We start from the raw sequence: 18806 nt of genomic DNA, 5'->3' as shown, positions 1-18806 counted from the left end.
TGAGTTTATCTTTGGTAAAGAACATGATCGGGAACATTAGCATTACTCTCTGAAGAAACCACAACATTTGTAATTCCTTTTCCTTGAAATAAACAGATAGAAGAAAGCCAACCGCCTTAACCATTTGTTTTATAAATAAGGCAAATGAGGTCCCCCATCCCCAGAGGTGAGTTAGTCACCCATGGTGACACAGCAGTTGGGGGCAGGGAGGACCAAGCCTTTTGCTCCTCGGTCCAGAGCACTTTTCACTGCATCAAGCTGCTTCATTTATCCCTGATAGTTTAAAAGGTTAATCCCATCTTAAAGGAAGAAAAAATATGGCAGTTATACCTAGAGTTTGTTCAAATGAAGGAAGTTCATTGTGATGGGTTTTAAAAATTACAGTTGGTGATTTATAAATAGATTTTTTAGAGCTTTAAAATTGTTTAATCTTAATTGACAAGTAAAAATTATATGTTGTTTTTGTATATGTATATATTGTAGAATGGCTAAATCAAGGCAATTAACATATCTGTTACCTTATCATATACTTTTCTTTGGATGTGGTGAGAACATTTAAAATCTATTAGCCATTTTCAAGTATATAATGCATTGGTAGTAACTATATCACTATGTTGGGCAATAGGTCTCTTGAAATTATTTATCCTATTTAGCTGAAATTTTGTATCCTTTGATCAAGAATATCTAGCTTCTTAAAGTGACATAATAATCAGACGAATGCCAATTTTCTGAAGATATGTGACAATATCAGAATTCCCAATGGTACATCAGTTCAACTAGCTCAATTTTAAAGAAGCAGTACTGCAGTGCCTATAGATGTTTAACAGACCAAGAAATACTAAAGTGAGTTGTAAGTTTTTGCAGGCATTTCAGTCTCTGGTGTCTCAATCAAAAAGCTAAAAAAAAAAAGATTATAATAGTTATTAGACATTTTCTGTGGACCAATGAGTCTAAATCAAATATATAATATTGTATTTGGATTAATTTTGGGTCAAATCATTTTCTCTTGAGCATCCTCATATTTTTGTGCAGAACAACATTGTTTTTCCATCTGAACTTTAAAAAGCTGGGCTCAGTGATTGATCTAGAACAATCTATGAGAAAAATCACTTAGACCTATGGATCTGTGATATATCAGAATTGAAACTCAAGTTCAGGGCTTGTGTAGGCTTTTTGCAGATCAGTATTAGCTATTTGGATCTCCAGAGAATTTTGAAACCTATTTTGAGTTGTTAATTTCTTCATTTTCTTATTGACATACTCTTTTATTTGCTCTCCCAGTTCAAGAAAAGGATTGTTGTCAAATAAATGGACTGCGATTGCAGATTTTACTAGGGAGATTCTGGAGCTCCAGGTACTGTTGGATATCTGAAAGTCCCATTTTCTAACCAAAATCAGTGGAGATAGTGGCTTATTCTCTTGGCTATAGGAGTCGCCAAATGTGTAGAAGGCAGGAGAGCAGGGTAGTTAAAAGCTAAGCCACATATGGTTTAGTATGTAGTTACCTTCATAATACTTGGACCCTGGAACCCAGTGGTGTGGGATTGCTATGGCAAGTCCTTGCAAGGGCCAGAGATAACCTAGCTGAGAGAAGCAGACAGGGCACAAGGAACAGAGAGGACATGCCCCATGCAATGGGACAGCCACTAGCTTCGTATGATAGTGACCCTGCTGGGGAATGTAGAGGCAGTCTACTCAACCAATGGCAGGCTCTTCCTCTACTTTTAGCTGCAGAGATGGAGTTTGCATTAGTTATTTCCAAACATGTTCAGGCCAAACATCACCTGTCTGCTGGCCAGATGTAGCCCGTGGGCCAGTGTGATCCTGACACACATGGTGCTCCATATAGACAAATAAGACCATGCTGTTTGTTCTTGTGACACCCTCCCTCCCCTTGCAAGTCAGTGAAAACCTGCCAAGGTGGGGTTTGCTGTCAAACTCTTCTTTGTCGGAAAGTGCATGAAGATTCATCTTTTATTTTGTTACACATTTGAAGATGAAGGAGGAAAGGGATAAAATAATCTTTAATTCTGTGGTATATAAACTGAACTAAAAATTGAAATATGATCTAAGAATACTAGGGATAGAAAGTAGATATACAGTTTTGACACATTATTAAGTGACTATAAATTGCCAGAAAGAATAGCTGCTGGGCATCTCAAGTGTCATGCTAATTTCAGTTCCTTTATTATAGGATTAGCATTTTAAAGGTGTCCCTGAGGAAAAGATGTATGTTTTTTTTACCTTGAAAACCTCTTTAACATGGATCGATTTATCATTATGTTATTTTCAAATCATGTCACATTTTTTTCTTTAGTAAAATGCCATCTTGTTTTCTTTCATCTACTCATTAATGCACTTCATAATTGCAAGTGAATATAGAGGAAAGAGAGTAATACATTTGTTAGAAGCATCTTCAAATAAAGTTTAATTAATTACTGACCTATGCTACCTTAATGATTACAGCTTCAGATGTTCTAGACAATAGTGGAATTTAATTCAAACCTTCCTAACTAAAGGATGCTTGGCCCTATTTTGGAATTAAGCAGGATTCTGATTTATTAGTACTGTTTCCTCCCACTCAAATCTTAATGAGGCTTCAAGGAAGCCTCCTTGTAAAGGTCTGCACTGACCTCCCATCTTACGCTGTTCTCCTGCTTCTTTAAACTGTTATTTTACTTAGTCAGTACCATTAGGTTTAGTGTATAGTTACCTTCACAGAGTGCAGGCTCCCAAAGTATACTCTTGTACTTTCCTTGAGAATTCCATGTAATATTTGTACTCATATATAGGTACCCGCTTGTGTTTATCTCAAAAGGAAACATAAATGAAAGCTTCCCATCTTTTACTTGCATTTCCTAAATTAACTAGACAGCCTTTTGTATAGCCATACCTGTTTCATGGCATGATCATATTGAACTGGAGAACTCACCAGTAATGGGTTTGGAACAGGCTACACACTTGTTGGCATAAAGATGGTTGTAGCAGTCCACGCAGAATGGATAGTCATCTCTGGACATAAACTGTTCTTCACAGAGATCTTTCCTACAGCCACTACACAGAAAACACTCTTTATGCCATAGCTGGTCACAAAATGTTATCCCACCTGAAGTTATCACCTGCCAAAGACCACAGAAAAGGCAATGACCATGGGAACCATTACAATTCAGATCACTTCATGATTCTCTTTAGATTCCAGTATCTGTGGGGGGAAAAGGAAGCAAAATGAAAAAAACGATCATTTTATGTCTTCTATATCCAGAACTGATGCTTCCAGCTACTCTATTTTCACCTCATGTTAGGATGTTCCTTTCCTAAAAAATGTCTTTAAAGAAAAAGGTATAATAATATGAGAAGCCAAAGGCTATAGAAATGAGCTAGAAGTAGAAAGAAATGAAAATTACTGTATATTTTTCTCCTACAATGAAATAGAACAGAGGCAGGGCTATATTGGTAACTCTGAATGGAATTGGCAAGCACCGTTATTTGCTAATGATAACTACCATTTCCTAAGTGTTTTTTTAGTCCTTAGCACCGTGCCAAGGATGACCTCTTCTAAAAAGTCTCAACACCTCTACATAGTAGAGACTACTATCTTTCCCTCTTTCCAGATGAGCAACTACTGAGGCTTACAGTCATTAAGTTACTTGCCATGGCCACAGTGAGCTAGTATTCAAACCTGCATGGTCTGACTCCATAGCCTGTGTGCTTCACCATTAGTACCAGACTGAGTCAAGGTTATCTTGCACAGGTAAGCAGCTGATAAATCCTTGTTGAATGAATGAATAAATACCAAAGGAAAAAATAGCTGGAAAGCAATTCCAGTATTGTATCTAGCAATGGGGTGCTGTGGGAATCAGAACTCAGTGGAATGAGCACTGGTTGTACATTGAGCCTTAACGTGTGATGTGAAGCGTTTTGTCAGAGATGTAATTAATTTTCCATAAGATAATATTTTTTTTCTAAACCAGTTTAATTCATGAATTCTACCTTTTAAAAGGCTGAAAAATCTTTATGCAGATTCAGATGGATAAATATTGGGCAATTCTTCTCGTGTAACTATTTTTAAGCCATATCACCTTTTGAATTCACAGCTAATGAGCTCTTGGAGTTGCCGTAGATACTGAAGTGTGTTTTTGTAAATGTTTTATAATGAAGCAATGGGATATCTGAGGTGGTTCCTATAAACTTTGTATCAAATTAACTAGATAGCAAAAACACAGAGCCTATTTTAAACCACTTCCTTGTTTACAAACTCAGAAATGTTGTCTGTAATACAGACTTGTGAAAAAATTATTCTAAAGATATTTTTAATTTTATAACAAATATCTTAGAAATTAAAGATATTTGATATAAAAGATTATTTTCCTAGGGGAAAAAAGCATGCTATTCTGAACAAGTAAATGGGAAGCATAATGGTGTGATGGAAGTAAAGAAATTTAAAATACCCCCTACTGACTTCAAATGCCTTACAGCAGACACAGCAGAATTCATGATTCCTTTGATTTATTTGGGCTAAGTATTCGCAGGCAATGCTTAAAAGATTCAAAACTTGAAAAATGTATTCACAGCAAAATAAAACTTGATATATACACCAAAGACTGTTTAATTAGAGAGAAGAAACTCTGGAACATTAAAAATAGTTTGCTTGTGATTATATTCCTTTTGAAGAGGTAGGAAGGTTAAGATGAAGTCTAATATCTGAGCTTGGTTTTCACCACTGATTGATCCCAGGATTTAGAAAAAGTTTCTTCTCTGAAAAAGTGGAGGCAATAATGATTTTGTACTCAGTAGGTGACAGATGAAGAATCAAAGAAGACATTTAACTCTTTTTGAATCTTGAGGAATTTGAATTTGAAGCATTTGTAGTTTGAAGTCATTTTCTTTCTGGCAGAAAATAAATCTTAGTATAATAAAATAAAATCTATGGACTTTAAAGCTTAAAGGTTTTAAGGGCCTGGTTGTCAAGTAGTTTTTCCTTTTTCTTAAGAAAAAATTTGGTCTTTGCCTTGAGTTTAAAAATTGTTTAGATTGGATCGTCTTGAGCAAAAACATATCTAGCTTTTTAGAAAAGGACTTGTGGTTTTAAAAACTAAATAAAAAACAATCTGGTATGTCACAATCTGTCTACTACCCAATATAAATATTTTGTAAATTTTTGATGACTTCAAATCATATCCTAAATATAGTTACAGGCTCCTATAACCTGGGAAACACCAGCACTTGGCCCAGACAGTTCTCAGCATGAATGTACTAAAGAAGTTTCACTCCTGAATTTTTATAGCATTGAAAGAGACTTTGTATTGTGTCCAGTAATTGATTTTAAGGTAATTCTCACAAATTTAATTACTTTTAGTCTAAGTCTTTAAGAAATGAAGCCTAAAATTGGCCAACTCAGTTGTCTCTTAAAACAGTGAGATAAACCTATTCATTTTATTTCCAGCATGATTTTAATTCCTTTAATTTTTAATTTTTATATATATTTTTAGAGATAGGATCTCATTGTCACCCAGGCAGGAGTGCAGTGGCTCAATCATAGCTCACTGCAGCCTTGAATTTCTGGGCTCAAGTGATCCTCCTGACTCAGCCTTCCCAGTAGCTGTGACTACAGGCACATGTTACCACACCTGGCTAATGTTTAAAGTTTTTTTATGTTGCCCAGGCTGGTCTTGAACTCCTGGCTTGAGGCAATCTTCCCACCTCGGCCTCACAAAGTGCTGGGATTACAGATGTGAGCCACCATGCCCAGCCTCCAGCATGTTTTTAAATGCTGTCATTGACTCTGCTAATTCTTTGGAGCTTCATATGTCATATGGTCATATAGTTTGCTGCTTATAAAGTCATTTTCTAAGCCAGTGTTTTGGTAGAATAATGAAGTTCTCAGTCATAAGATTATTTGATATCTTGTTGTGATCAATTGTAGTTCTCAGCCATCAATATAGTGTAACTTAATAATTATGATATAGCATACTGTATTGTTGCCTCTTTAAATGCAGGATTGGTATTGGTTATGTGTGTTAAAAAATTACTGTGTGCATGTGTGTATGTGCATGTTTGTTCACGTATGCATGTGTAGAAAGTGGTAGTGTGACTTCCAGCTGTCCAGATATACAAATGGGCTTAAGAGTTCTGCCAAAGTAGCCCATAGATAAGAAAATACTTAGAAACCGCTACACTAATACAGTGTGTTTTCCTGCTTCAGCTTTCTCATTTCAATTTATGGTGTCGTTTTAAATTTATATGCTTCACAGGTCAAGGATTTCTTTGAGAACATCCATATATTTTTGTGGAATACAGACAGGCTTTATCAAGGTGTTACAGCTACTTTTTCACATAAAAGCTTAGAGGATAAAAAAAGAATTGGATGAAGTTTACTTCCAAAAAGTTACTTTATTTTATCTTAGCAAATGTGTTTTGAGTGGGAAGCCAAGTTAGAAGGTCCTGCCTGATCCTGGTACTGGAGAAGGAACTTGCAGCTCTTAGACTTCTTTCTGTCTTGTGTCTCCTGGACTTCCCTCATGATCTTGGCACTCCCTTGAGCTAATTGCTGTACTCTTAGGAAATACAAAACCTTCAAGTCGAGAAGACATTTGCATTGCTGAGAAAGAAAGTTAAGCATCCTGTTTAACTTGGTTCCCTCAGTCACTTTGGGAGGCAAATCTATATTGCTCTGAAACAGTTAATACTGAATGGATCAAAAATTATTTTTTAAGAAACATCTGTATTAAATGAAAGACCTGTGCTCTCTTCCAGAATATGTGAGATCTTGTATAAAAGCAGTGAATGGACTGGGCATGGTGGCTCACGCCTGTAATCCCAGCACTTTGGGAGGCCAAGGCAGGTAGATCCCCTGAGGTTGGGAGTTCAAGACCAATCTGGCCAACATGGTGAAACCCCAAATGGGATGAATTTATCTATGGGCTACTTTAGCAGAACTCTTAAACCCATTTATATATCTACTAAAAATACAAAAATTAGCTGGCCACAGTGGCGTGCACCTATAATCCCAGCTACTCTTAAGGCTGAGGCAAGAGAATCGTTTGAACCTGGGAGGCAGAGGTTGCAGTGAGCCAAGATTGTGCCACTGCACTCCAGTCTGGGTGACAGAGTGAGACTTTATCTCAAAAAGAAAAAAAAAAAAGGCAATGAATTGAACTGGAATGCCAAATCACTTGAGCACTTGAGCTGTTTGGAATATTAACTTCTTGTTTGGCTGGAATTTTATGCCTAATAAAAACAGATGGTCATCCACATCATGACAACTAGTGGTTTGTACATATTGAAAGTGAAAAGTACGATGAATGTGTATAACATAATAGTATCAGTTCGTTTCAAATATATGGTACAGCTAAAAAGGAATACTCTGAGTTTCCATAAGCTTCACCCTCTTTAGAAAATTACCTTCTTACAAAAGTTGCAATAGTGAGCAAACTCCTTCTCAAAACACGGCACACAATAATTGCCACTCTCTTTGGAGATCAAAGGCTTTGTCCCTATAGGTTGTTGGCAATTCTCACACACAAAGCAGGTTTCATGCCAGTAGTTTCCCTTAAATTCCATTTTGCGGGAACCTGTGTTCCAAAAGTAAGGACCTGTTAGTGTAAGTCAAGTGTAATTTTTATTAAGCAAATACAGATCAAATTACTTAAATTCTAAGTTAAGATGATAAATAAATTGTCCTTTTAGAAAAATAGTATTTTTTCAGGTTATGGGGGAAAGGAAAAGGTTAATAAAGTTCAGCCATGATGATGGAGAATCACCCTTAGACTGAAAACTTTTTCAAGTCCTGCATAACCTATAATCTGGAGATGTAAAAGTACTTTGAATGAAGACTCCTAATGGTTGCACATGGTTTGGATAAATTGGACCATAATAATCATTATAGGGGTATTAAAAATGCCTGCAGCACAACTACTGAGACTATGTTGTGTAGTTTGTCCTTCTAAAAATTCTTTGAATCTATAATAAGAAAATGAGAGAGCAAGAGTGAGACAGCGAGAATGAATTATGTTCTTATGCTGCTGTTCATAGAGATTGAGAAGATCAAAATATAAAGAATTAGTCCTTGCCAAAAGTAGAATGATATACATGAATCCTGTCTTTCCTAAGAGAGAATAACAATGACTGATCCTCAAAGCAGTTTGTGTCAAGCTATAAAATGACAGTTGGCTCCAATCGCCTGTGATGAATCACTCTTTCTGATGCCATTGATGTTTAATGTAGTGTTATTAGTATAAATTTTGTCTTTATTTTATGGGTGAGATTCTGGTTTGAAATGTTTGTATAAATTAGACTTTATGAAAATAGAACACTGTAAGTTACCTGTTCAAGGATAATGAATGAACAATCTTTTTATTTCTAAAATACAGTGTTTTTATTTCTAAAGAAAGAGATTGAGAGAGTAAGAAAGATGTCTTTCTCCAAACCGGGGTTTTGGGACCTGCCACAGTTCTCATGTGCTGGGACTTAATGAAAAGCATTGCAGTTTCAGTTAGTGACAGGAGCCCCCTTGAGATCCTACCAGGCATGATGGTCCTCTTGCAGTGGAAACACTTGGAGGAACACTCATTAGAATAGCACTCTGTGCACAGCAGGCGCTCATCCTTGGCAGCAAAAGGCTTTTCCACCAAAGAGTGATTGCATTTGGTGCACTTGAAGCATCCTTCATGCCAGTGCCGGTCTTTGTAACAAAGATCCTTTGAGACAGTAAATAAAAGTTAATTAAATGTGGTTGTGACAAAACAGGCCATTTTATAAGACAAAACTGAACACTCCTGGGACTCTCATGTCAGTAGGTTGTACTAGTAGCTTGAGGGAAAGTTGTTACTGAAACTGTTACCCATGGAGAGGAGACTCTCTGGGGTAATTAAGAGCTAGAGCCCAGGGCTTTCTTGGCGGGTCACTTAAGGCAACTGGTAAAAAACAAATGAATTCTCTGCTATGTCTTCTAAGTTTGCCTACATTCTTGTTATAAACTACAACAGAGATTTCTCATGGAATGATTTTTTAAAATTGTAGGTTGTAATATTCTATTACTCTTTAAGACTGAACTAAAGAAACAAACAAAAAATAACATCACCTAAGTAAAGAAAAGGCATAAAGAAAGAAAAGAAACAAAAAGAAAAAGAGAGAGAAAGAAAATTGGAGGAGGGAAAGAAGGAAGGAAAGAAAGAGAAAGAAAATAGTGAGCATGTTGGGGGAATGGCTGGTAGATGTGAAAGGTATTAATGGGGTTAAGTAGAAATGAAGCTGATTTTATGTCAGAAAACAGAGACTTTTGAATCCTTACAACTTCAATTCTTTATGCATTTATTTATACCTTTGTCATTCTGGAAATAACAAACATACACCAAAGGGTTACTGAGGGCTTGGAAACAGCAGAAAAATTTTAGCTGTGTAACTTTGGACAAATAACTTAACCTCTTTAATCTTTAGCAGTCTCAGATACCTCATTAGATCATGTGAGAATTAAGCATATGTTGTATTTCATAGTGCTAAGTGTAGTGGCTGGAGCTTGACTGTTGGTGACTTTTAAGATCCTTATATATCCAGTAGCAGAGAAATAGTGTTGAAAGTCAAAGCTAAATGAAAAGAGGCATTCTAACCCATTTGTTTGCTGTTCATATGTAGCAATTCTGTAAATTGAGGTGAAACTTACCTTAGAATTGGATTCAATTGGTTTTTTGCACTCCTCGCAGTAGTTAGAAAATATACGATCATAACATAAAACACAGTATGGACTGTCATCTTTTAGCACATATTTCTTCCTAAGAAGTGAAGTTGTGCAGCATTGACAGTAAAATTGAGCAGTTGTCATTTTGGTTTGATCCTGTGAATGACAAAGTGATTCATGTATATAAAAGCAGAATTTTGTTTATAGGATAAATGATGGAACCTTGATGTGAGTGAAGCACTTGAATGAGTTTGTATTTTCTTAAGCAAAAATTCACCAATTTAGAAAATTATGCTTATGGTCATGGTGACATTTCGAGTGATTTAGGAAAGGTTACTCTTCCATCTTGGCAGTTCCTGTGTGTTTTGCTTAAAAAAAAAAGCATAAAACCTGCAGCTAGATTATGAAAAACATCTTGTATTTATTATCATAAACTAATGTGGAATTCAATGAGAATATGTTATTTGTTGAAGAAGGATGGTTTCACCTCAAGGATATAAATATGAACCATTGCTAGGGCTTTTAACTAACTGTTGTCACTTACTTTCTTGCTGGAAAATTCTAGAGGCCGGTTTTGATGGAAATAACAGTCTTTCTTACTCAAATATAAATTAATAATCAGTACATTGTCATTTTCTAGTTCATTCTTTTACTCCTCAAGTCTTTATAGAATACCTAATAAGGGCTCTGCACATTTACCCTAAGGTCTTTCTGTACCACATACCCTCCTTAGCTGTGGCTTCCACCACCCCAAATGTGCTGGTGACTCCAAAATCTCTGTTCTCTGCTAGCTTTAGATTTCTTCATTTAAATGTCCTTTACCAAGCTGGCAAAATAAAACACAGCAGGTAGGATTCAGACCAAGTGCTAGATCTTTGTGACTATTGTTGAGTGCTTGCCCAGACACAGAAGTGCAGGTGAAATCATCGGTGGTAGGAAACGACCATAGGTTCCTTCAGGCTTTAGGGCCAAAGTAACATGTATGTAGCATAAATAATAGCAGCAGCTATTCCATTATGGCTGTACATAAAAATAGCTAGAATTTATCTGTAAGGTAAAATTCATTCTGTAAGATGAATAAAAAAGCTGATATGAAACATAAAGCCAGAGACAGATAAGGGTTCTGATTGTTTTGTAAATATGGAACACCATTAAGAGACAAAGCATATAGATTTCAAAAGGTTTTAATTAGGCGTTGAACATGAATTTTTGTTGTTACCAAAAAAGTAGCACCGATTTTCCTTGGAAAATGTGATTTGTCATCTCAGGATTTACTGGAATATATTTAGAGCTTTTAACATTTTCTAATTCTCCCCCCACAGGAATTTTTGTTAATTTTAGCAAAATCAGAGGAACCATCAACTATGATGATACAACATCGTTTTTGATACTACTTTGTGCTGACTACATTTAACTGTTATTCTATTGCATTTTGCCTTATTCTAGTGATGAAGTTTCCAGCAGAGAGACTTGCTGAATGCACATCATTCTTAATTTTGTACATTGCAGTTTTGCTATATTGTTCTTCACTAATAAGTAGAGAAAAGACTGAGGATTTGGAACATGTGAGTCTTTTCCCAGGGAAGATGAAGTGCAGACTAGAAAGTTCCAAATGGAACATGGCCAAAATGATCTACCAGGAACACTGAATTCTCCATTTGATTAATTCCACAGAAATGTCCTTTCCTAGTGAATACAAACACACTCAGAGTGTTACTAAAGCCTTCAAAAAGCAGGAAAATAGATCTAATTCCCTTGAAAAGTTTAAAAATAAAAGTTTTATTCACATTTATAGCAATCAAGTGTTTATCACTTCACAGAAATCAAGTATGCACCTTTAATAATGAAATGGGTTCCCTCCTTTGATTACTAATATTTATTTTAGTTTTAGATGTGTATAATAACATCATGAAACATGGCCTCTCAGGGGTTAGGAACTGCAAGGCTACTGCCATTTTGTGACACTTTAAGTGAATTATAAAATAAAAAAAAAACAAAAGAGATTAGAAAACTGATAATATTTCAATTGTTTATTTTAAATGATACTTTAAACATGACACTATCAAAATACCTGTAACTAATTTAGTGATCAGATCATGAAGTCTAGATACAAGACAAGATGGTCTTTCTCCCATCCCAGTCCTAACTACATAATAGGCCTGGCAGAAAATGCCCTACAATACAGATCATATTTCTTAATTTTTAAAATAAGAAATTTACTTCTTGTTCAATTCCATTTTGTAAAACCAACATCAGGGAAGTTGGGTAGGGTGAGAACAGAATCAGTCTAATATCTCAAAACCCTGTATTTTACACTTGTAGAACTATATAGTGGGAGCAGGTATTTGGTCCAGGTCAACATTTCTTGAATATTTACTCAGTGATTTGAACTCCCTGCCCCTCAAGAAGTCTAGATTCTCTTAGCATAGCTCCCGTATTAGTAATAGTGAATGTAATTTGAGGTAGAAGAACAAACTGAATGTTTACTCTCTTCTTCTTGGTTAGAAAAAATACACTAAGAAATTTATTCCTCATTTTCATGAAGTCTGCATTTAACTATTGATCTTTGACTACATCCAAATAGCTTTTTAAAAATAGAGGTATTATAACTATATAAATGATATACATTCTATTAGAATCATATAGGATCTTTAGAGAACTATTAGGATAGAAAGGAGAGTGAAGACAGACCTTTCTAGGAAGATCTTAAGGAAGTTAAGCTGTTGGAAATCTGTTAGGAAGAAAGGAAGATTGGAAGGAAGAAAGGAAGAAAAAAAGGAAGGAAAGAAAGAAGCAAGGAAGGAAGATCAAACTGTTTATCGAGGAAGGGAAAAGACAAGTGAGAGAATGGCACAGGAACTCATTTAAAGATGGGAAATGGTGAGTCTTGAGAACAGATTGTACCTGGGTACCTTCAGGATGAAGAAGGATCTTGATACTTTAAAGCTTTCTGAAGTGATTTGAACCTTGAATGCAAGTAGTTCTAACTGGAGTGGGGCAGGCAAAACAGGTAAGACTGAATTTTTCCAGTCTGACCACTTTTTATTATCTTATGTTTTTAAAAACATTATTCTGTACCTTTTCCTCTTCTTTATCACTAACATTAATATTTTAAAATTCTCAGGGAATAATTCTGTGTTCAGAAGAGCAAACCAAATAGCTTATTTTTAATCATTCCCTAACAGGTAAAGCTGTAGGAAAGAGGATGAGGACTATGTGATTTTTGTCTCAGGAGTCCCCACCTGAGGGCTAATTTGACAAAGATATTGGGAATTTTTTGCTTTCAAAGATTAAAAATCCTCGAGCAAAGCTATTCTTAATTATGAGCTGTAAGAATTATTCATGTACCCCAATTGGTTAGCATTCAACTTTTCTAGATGTGAACTCAGCAGTGCTAATCATTAATTTGTAATGTATCACTTAGACATTCTTGTCAAACTTCTTTCAAAGTTATTTAGCAACTAACACAACATTTAAGCACAGAATTTTTATCTTTGCACATTGGGATTTTAGAAGATTTATTTAGAGGTGCACTGATATATCAAAGGAGATAATGAAGACAGATGAGTAGCTCAGAAATTCAATGGTATGAATGGACTTGGCTTTGTTTTTTTGGTTCCCTCCTATAGATGTTAGGTTTCTCCCTAAAAAGATGTAAGTTTTAATAATAGTTTTTGTAGCTGAGAGTGTTATTTCTTAGGTGCTATTTTTTAAACCAGGATAATTCTGTGTTGTTATATTTTATGGTGAGTTATTAATTAGAAGGCTAAGGCTATGAGCAGTATATCCACTTAACATTTTTACTATGCTATGCAGAATGAATAGATTCACAAGAAATATACTTGAGAACATTTCAAGTGGGAGAAAGGCAAGGACTAGGTTTCATGCCTGGTACCTTTAATATACCATTGTTTGCAAGGCCTCACTCACCATCTATTTATTCATACATTTGATAAACATGTAAAATACATGTCATTTGCAAAGTAATCTGCTACAAATTGTAAAGGATATAAAAAGATTAGACTCACATCCTGTCTGCAGAGAGCTTATGATCTAGCAGGAAGAGTAAGGACATTTCATATATCTAAACAAAAGTTAGGAAGTGATGAGGATAAATGAAAGGTTATAAGTTTTAGAGCAGTAGTTCTAAACATTGGGTACACATTAGAATTTTAAAAATGTCCAAGGTGGGATGGCACAGTGGCTCACGTCTGTAATCCCAGCACTTTGGAAGGCTGAGGCAGGCAGATCACCTGAGGTTGGGAGTTCAAGAACAGCCTGACCAACATGGAGAAATGTCTCTACTAAAAATACAAAATTAGCCAGGTGTGGTGGCTCACGCCTGTAATCCCAGCTACTTGAGAGGCTGAGGCAGGAGAATTTCTTGAACCCAGGAGGCAGAGGTTGTGGTGAGCTGAGATTGTGTCATTGCACTCCAGCCTAGGCAACACGAGTGAATCCCTGTGTCAAAAAAAATGTCCAAGGTACACCCCTACCTCAAAACAAATAAATTCGAGTGCACTAAATATAAGTACTTTTCAGTTGTCAAGTAGTTCTAAAGTCCAGTGCGGGTTGAAAACCACAGCTTAAAGGAGGAGGAAGGACAATTACTTTCAGCTAGGAAAAATTTAGGAACAACTCGAAGCAGTGGCTTCTCAATGAATTTGAGAAGATTGTGGTAGATATTATGGATTGGCTTTCCAAAACTTGGTTTTATCCTCCTCCTGGTTGGAGAGATCAAGGAGCTAAAAGCATTTCCTGGACCCCATTACAGTGTGTGTTCAGGATGCAAATTTGGCTCTGCTAAAAACATACATGAAAATCAGAAGGCGAATGTGAAATGAAAGACGTGTTCCTGCTGCTGTTGTTGCTAGATAGGCTGGCTGAGATGTGAAAGGTTTCTATCCATTCATAATGCCTGGAGTCAGTTTTCCTAACTAGTTTTTCGACTGTGAGAGACAGTTGTGGTGGTACTCGTGGTAGCAGCAGCAAGTTTTTGACCTCTAGATCACATGCAGAATGGATATGGAAGTGGGCAATGGGCAGACTCTACCACCCTTGGAGTAATTTTAGAGATATTAACAATAATATTTAACACTCCTGTATGTTTTCTGAGTGCCAAGTCCTGTGTATACTACCGTATTTGGATCTTTTTAAATCTTGCAACAATCCCCTGAGGAGGTCTGTTATTATTATACCCATTTGACAGATGAGCAAACCAAAACTTAGGAGGCCAAGATCATTTGGCTGATAAAAATACTAGGTCTAGGGTGCAAGTCTATACTTTTTAGAAACTGAAGCCCAGGATCTTAGCCAGTGTAAACCTCTCCTTTCTTTGAGATGTGGAGAAGGGCATTTACACGCAGAAACAGAATTGGGAAGGGCACTGACACTTGTATATGTGAGGCATGCATGGAAAACAGTAAGTATTGTATTCTAAGGGGCTTGCAGAGCATGAGAGTGGAAGACAAATTTTAAAAGAAAGACTAGAGCAAGGTCATCAGTGGCTTAAGTTTCATGCTAGATTTGAACTTTTTCTATAGAAAAAATATAATCATTGATGATTTAGAAAAGTAAGTGCCATGTTTTGAGCTGAGACTTATGAGAATTAATTAAGAAACAGTGATAGACATGATTAAATGGAGATATACCATAAACAGAAAAATCAATTTGAAGCTCTTTTTTCAATATGTAGCTTAATCAACAAATATTATGCCTTCTGTACAAAACGTACTGTTTTTTGTGTTTTGGGGGAATATGGAGAATCAATGGGCTATTTCCCTTAAGGGAAAATTCATTAAATAAATCATAAGAATGAAATATATTAATCAATTTACATGAACAAGTAATTATACATAATATTAAACATGTGTATATATATTATATTATATATTGTTATATATTATATATTGTTATATATTATATATATAAAGAGAGAGTTGCAGAGACTGTGAGATCAGGTGATAGAATACAAGCATATATGCAGTCTTGGAATTCTGAGAAGTCGAAGACTAAGTATTGTTTAAGGGGTGAGAATGCAGCTGGAAATGAGGAAAGGAAGCATTTGGGGTATTCATGTTGGAGGTAATGATGGCCTGATTTAGAAAAGAGTATTGAGATCATGTTTGGGAATCAAGATGCAGTAGGACTTAAAAAGTCTGGGAGGCAGAGAGAGTCATTCTGAAATTTCACATATAGTTCCTGGTAGAATTAGTGTACCACTAATAGAAGATGGGGGTACAGGAAGAGAAGCTAATTGGAAGCCAAGATTAACTCAGGTTTAGTTACTTTGAACTTGAGGAACTAAACTAGACAGCCATCAAGCTGTATGTCCAAAATATTAGGCTGAAATGTGGCATTAGATTGAAAAATTTGGACTATTTTCATGGATGAGCTAATTAGTAGGTGAGGAGCTACAATGGTAACTGAAATTATGAGATTGAATGAGACCATCAAAGAAACCCTAGTGTAGAAAAGTGAAAAAAAGATAAGATACAAACTCATAGATAAAGGCATGTTTTGTGACGGGAAAGAGATGAAGCAGATATAGTGAAAGTCACAGTGTGTTGAAAGACAAAGGAAGTGAGAACTTCAAGAAAAGAATATATATTAATAACAATTAAGGAAAATGTTAACAAGGAGGTAAACAATGCCTTCAAAAAATAGTTTGTAGACACTAAATTGTCTGATGTCAGATTTCAGAGTTAAAATGTGAGTGAGGAGATGCTCATTGCCAACAGTTTAGAAAACTGCATGTTCAGAACAACACGCCTAAGGAATTAAAAACAAACAAAATAAAATGTGTTGCTGAACTGGCAAGAAAGTAAGGAAAAATCTCAGAGGCTAAAAATAAAAAGAAAGCAGGAGACTAAAAAGGTTACACTCTCAAAAGGAGCCATCTGTCCTGAGGATGTCTCCTGAGCCATGATGACCTCATTATCCAAGTATTTATAGCCTGAACTTTTACTAAGCGTAAGGTCTAAAATGTTTGGGTTGTAGTTTAAAAGGATTAGTTTAAAATGGAACTGGATTGGTAGTGACAAGATGTCATCACTACCATGAAACATAAGAAAATCTCCTATGAAAGAATGTCCCATCATTCTAGGCCTAAAAAAAATTCTTACATATAAATTTTCATTGAGCATGAATTCACAATTAAAGTTTTTAAAATAAGAATAAGCAATAAAAACAAACAGCATGAGTAAAAATCCGGCAAAGACAAAAATTGGATCACCAACAAAACAATTCCACATGAGAAATAACAGATACAAAATGGAAAATGACTATGTTTACATATTTAAAGACATAATAGAGGGCATTATATAGAAAAATTCAGGAGAATAAAAATGACTAGGCAGATTTGCAAAAGAACTGATAGAAATAATAGAGATAAAACCATATCATTAAAATTAAAAGATTAAAATGCAGATTAGCATCATTTGAAGGGAAAATTAATAAATGGGGATAGAATGAAATATGTACTATAAAATACAATGAAGAAAGAAAAAGAGATGGAAAATATAGTGGTTAAAAAAAGTAGAAGACAGAGTATAAGAGTTTGACCCAAGTCTTTACAGAATTTCAGAAGATAACAGAACAAATGAGAAACATATAGAAATAGATAAAAAATAGAAATATATAGAAAAAAATTTTTTTTTACATTTTTAAATGTATGTAATGAAGCTCTTTTCTACATAATTTTCAAATCAGGCAAAATAAAAGATAGGACAATATATCCATAATGCCAGTATTCATAGTCCAAAACAGATGCTTATTATAGTAGAAAGAGAAATAACATGTAATATAGTCACAAAATGGAATATTATGTAGCAGTGAGAATTAATGCATACAACTACATGCAATAATATAAATAAATCTCACAAATATAATGTTCACCAAAAGAAATTAGATAAAGGAGAGGACATAGTGAATGATTCCATTAACATTGAAGTTCAAAAACATGCAAACCAATCTATGATGTGAGAAGTCAGAATAATGATTAACCTTTGTGACTGGAAGATAGTATACAGGATGACCTTTGGGGAACTGGCCATCATCTGTTCCTTGACCCGATTGCTTGTCACACAAGTGTACTCACTCAGTGATAACTCATATATCTGCAAAGGTTGGAGATAGAATTGAATTTCCAAGAATTAATGACATAAATGTAATGATGCAGTAAGTAAAACAAATTTCAGCCATCATAAAACAAACACATCATAGTAAAGATGCCATACTCCAAAGACAAAGAAGATCTTAAAGACATTCAAAGAAAAAAAAAATGTCTAAAACACCAACAATTAGATAATCAGATAACTTCTTAAGAGCAACAATAGAAACCAGAAGGAACTGAAATAATGCTGAGAGAAAATAAGTAAACCCTAGACCTGTTTACTCAATGAAGGTGAATTTAAATAATAGGATGACATAAAAACATATTTAAGTTGACAAAAGTCATGTTTACTACCAAAAAACCCTCACTGAAGGCAGTTCTAAAGAATGTGGTTTGAACATTGCCATGTATGTACCTAAAATGCAATAAAATATATATTGAAAAGAAAAAGAATGTGGTTTGAAAAAAGGAAAGAAAAAGGAAACTCTCTAAAGGAAGGTTTAGGAAAATTGAAGGCAAAAAGAAAGAATAAGGAGAAAAGTCCTTTACTAACATGCAGTTATATATAAATTAACATAGACTGTATGATAAAAAAACAATAATAATTTGTGGCATTCAAAACACATAATGGTACTAATGTATTGGGGAAAATAGGATTTAAGTGAGGAAAGAGTTGATTGTTAAACTTTATATTGTTTGAAAAGAGAATAAATTAGCAGTTACATTAAGATTAAGTATTTCTCATGTTAAAATTTTAAGAAAAGCTCCTTATGTTTGTTAAATCTTTTATGGAAAACTCTAAACATAGAAATAAAATAAGTAAAATAAAATTAATAAAAATAGAAAACTGAGATATCATAGAATAAGAAGACACATGATTTATTTTAAACCCAAATCAAACCAAATGGAAGTTGTTAAAACTTCCTTGGTTGAAGACAAAATTATTCCAAAGATGATCCAAAAGTAACTGTCTACATCTGCAACCAATCTGAGTTTAAATACCAGCAAATTCTCAGCTTC

The 18806-nt window shown here is 34.9% G+C and overlaps 1 protein-coding gene across 2 annotated transcripts in view; it reads right to left on the bottom strand.

Annotated features, from left to right (window-relative positions):
- The window catches only part of FHL5 (four and a half LIM domains 5), a 70175-nt gene that overhangs the window by 11953 nt on the left and 39416 nt on the right, over positions 1–18806 (bottom strand). For both annotated transcript variants that reach the window (XM_017971266.4, XM_035296365.3), the window contains 4 exons: positions 9659–9829; positions 8522–8696; positions 7402–7571; positions 2933–3119 (listed from right to left, as the gene is read on the bottom strand). In XM_017971266.4, the coding sequence (XP_017826755.1) occupies positions 2933–3119; positions 7402–7571; positions 8522–8696; positions 9659–9817 (691 nt within the window). In that variant the 5' untranslated portion in view covers positions 9818–9829. The remainder of the gene's footprint in view (positions 1–2932; positions 3120–7401; positions 7572–8521; positions 8697–9658; positions 9830–18806) is intronic.

This window comes from Callithrix jacchus, chromosome 4, assembly GCF_049354715.1.
Source record: "Callithrix jacchus isolate 240 chromosome 4, calJac240_pri, whole genome shotgun sequence".
NCBI classification, from domain to species: domain Eukaryota; kingdom Metazoa; phylum Chordata; class Mammalia; order Primates; family Cebidae; genus Callithrix; species Callithrix jacchus.
The sequence above is the reverse complement of the archived record's forward strand: the minus strand, read 5'-3'. Positions and strand labels throughout refer to the sequence as shown.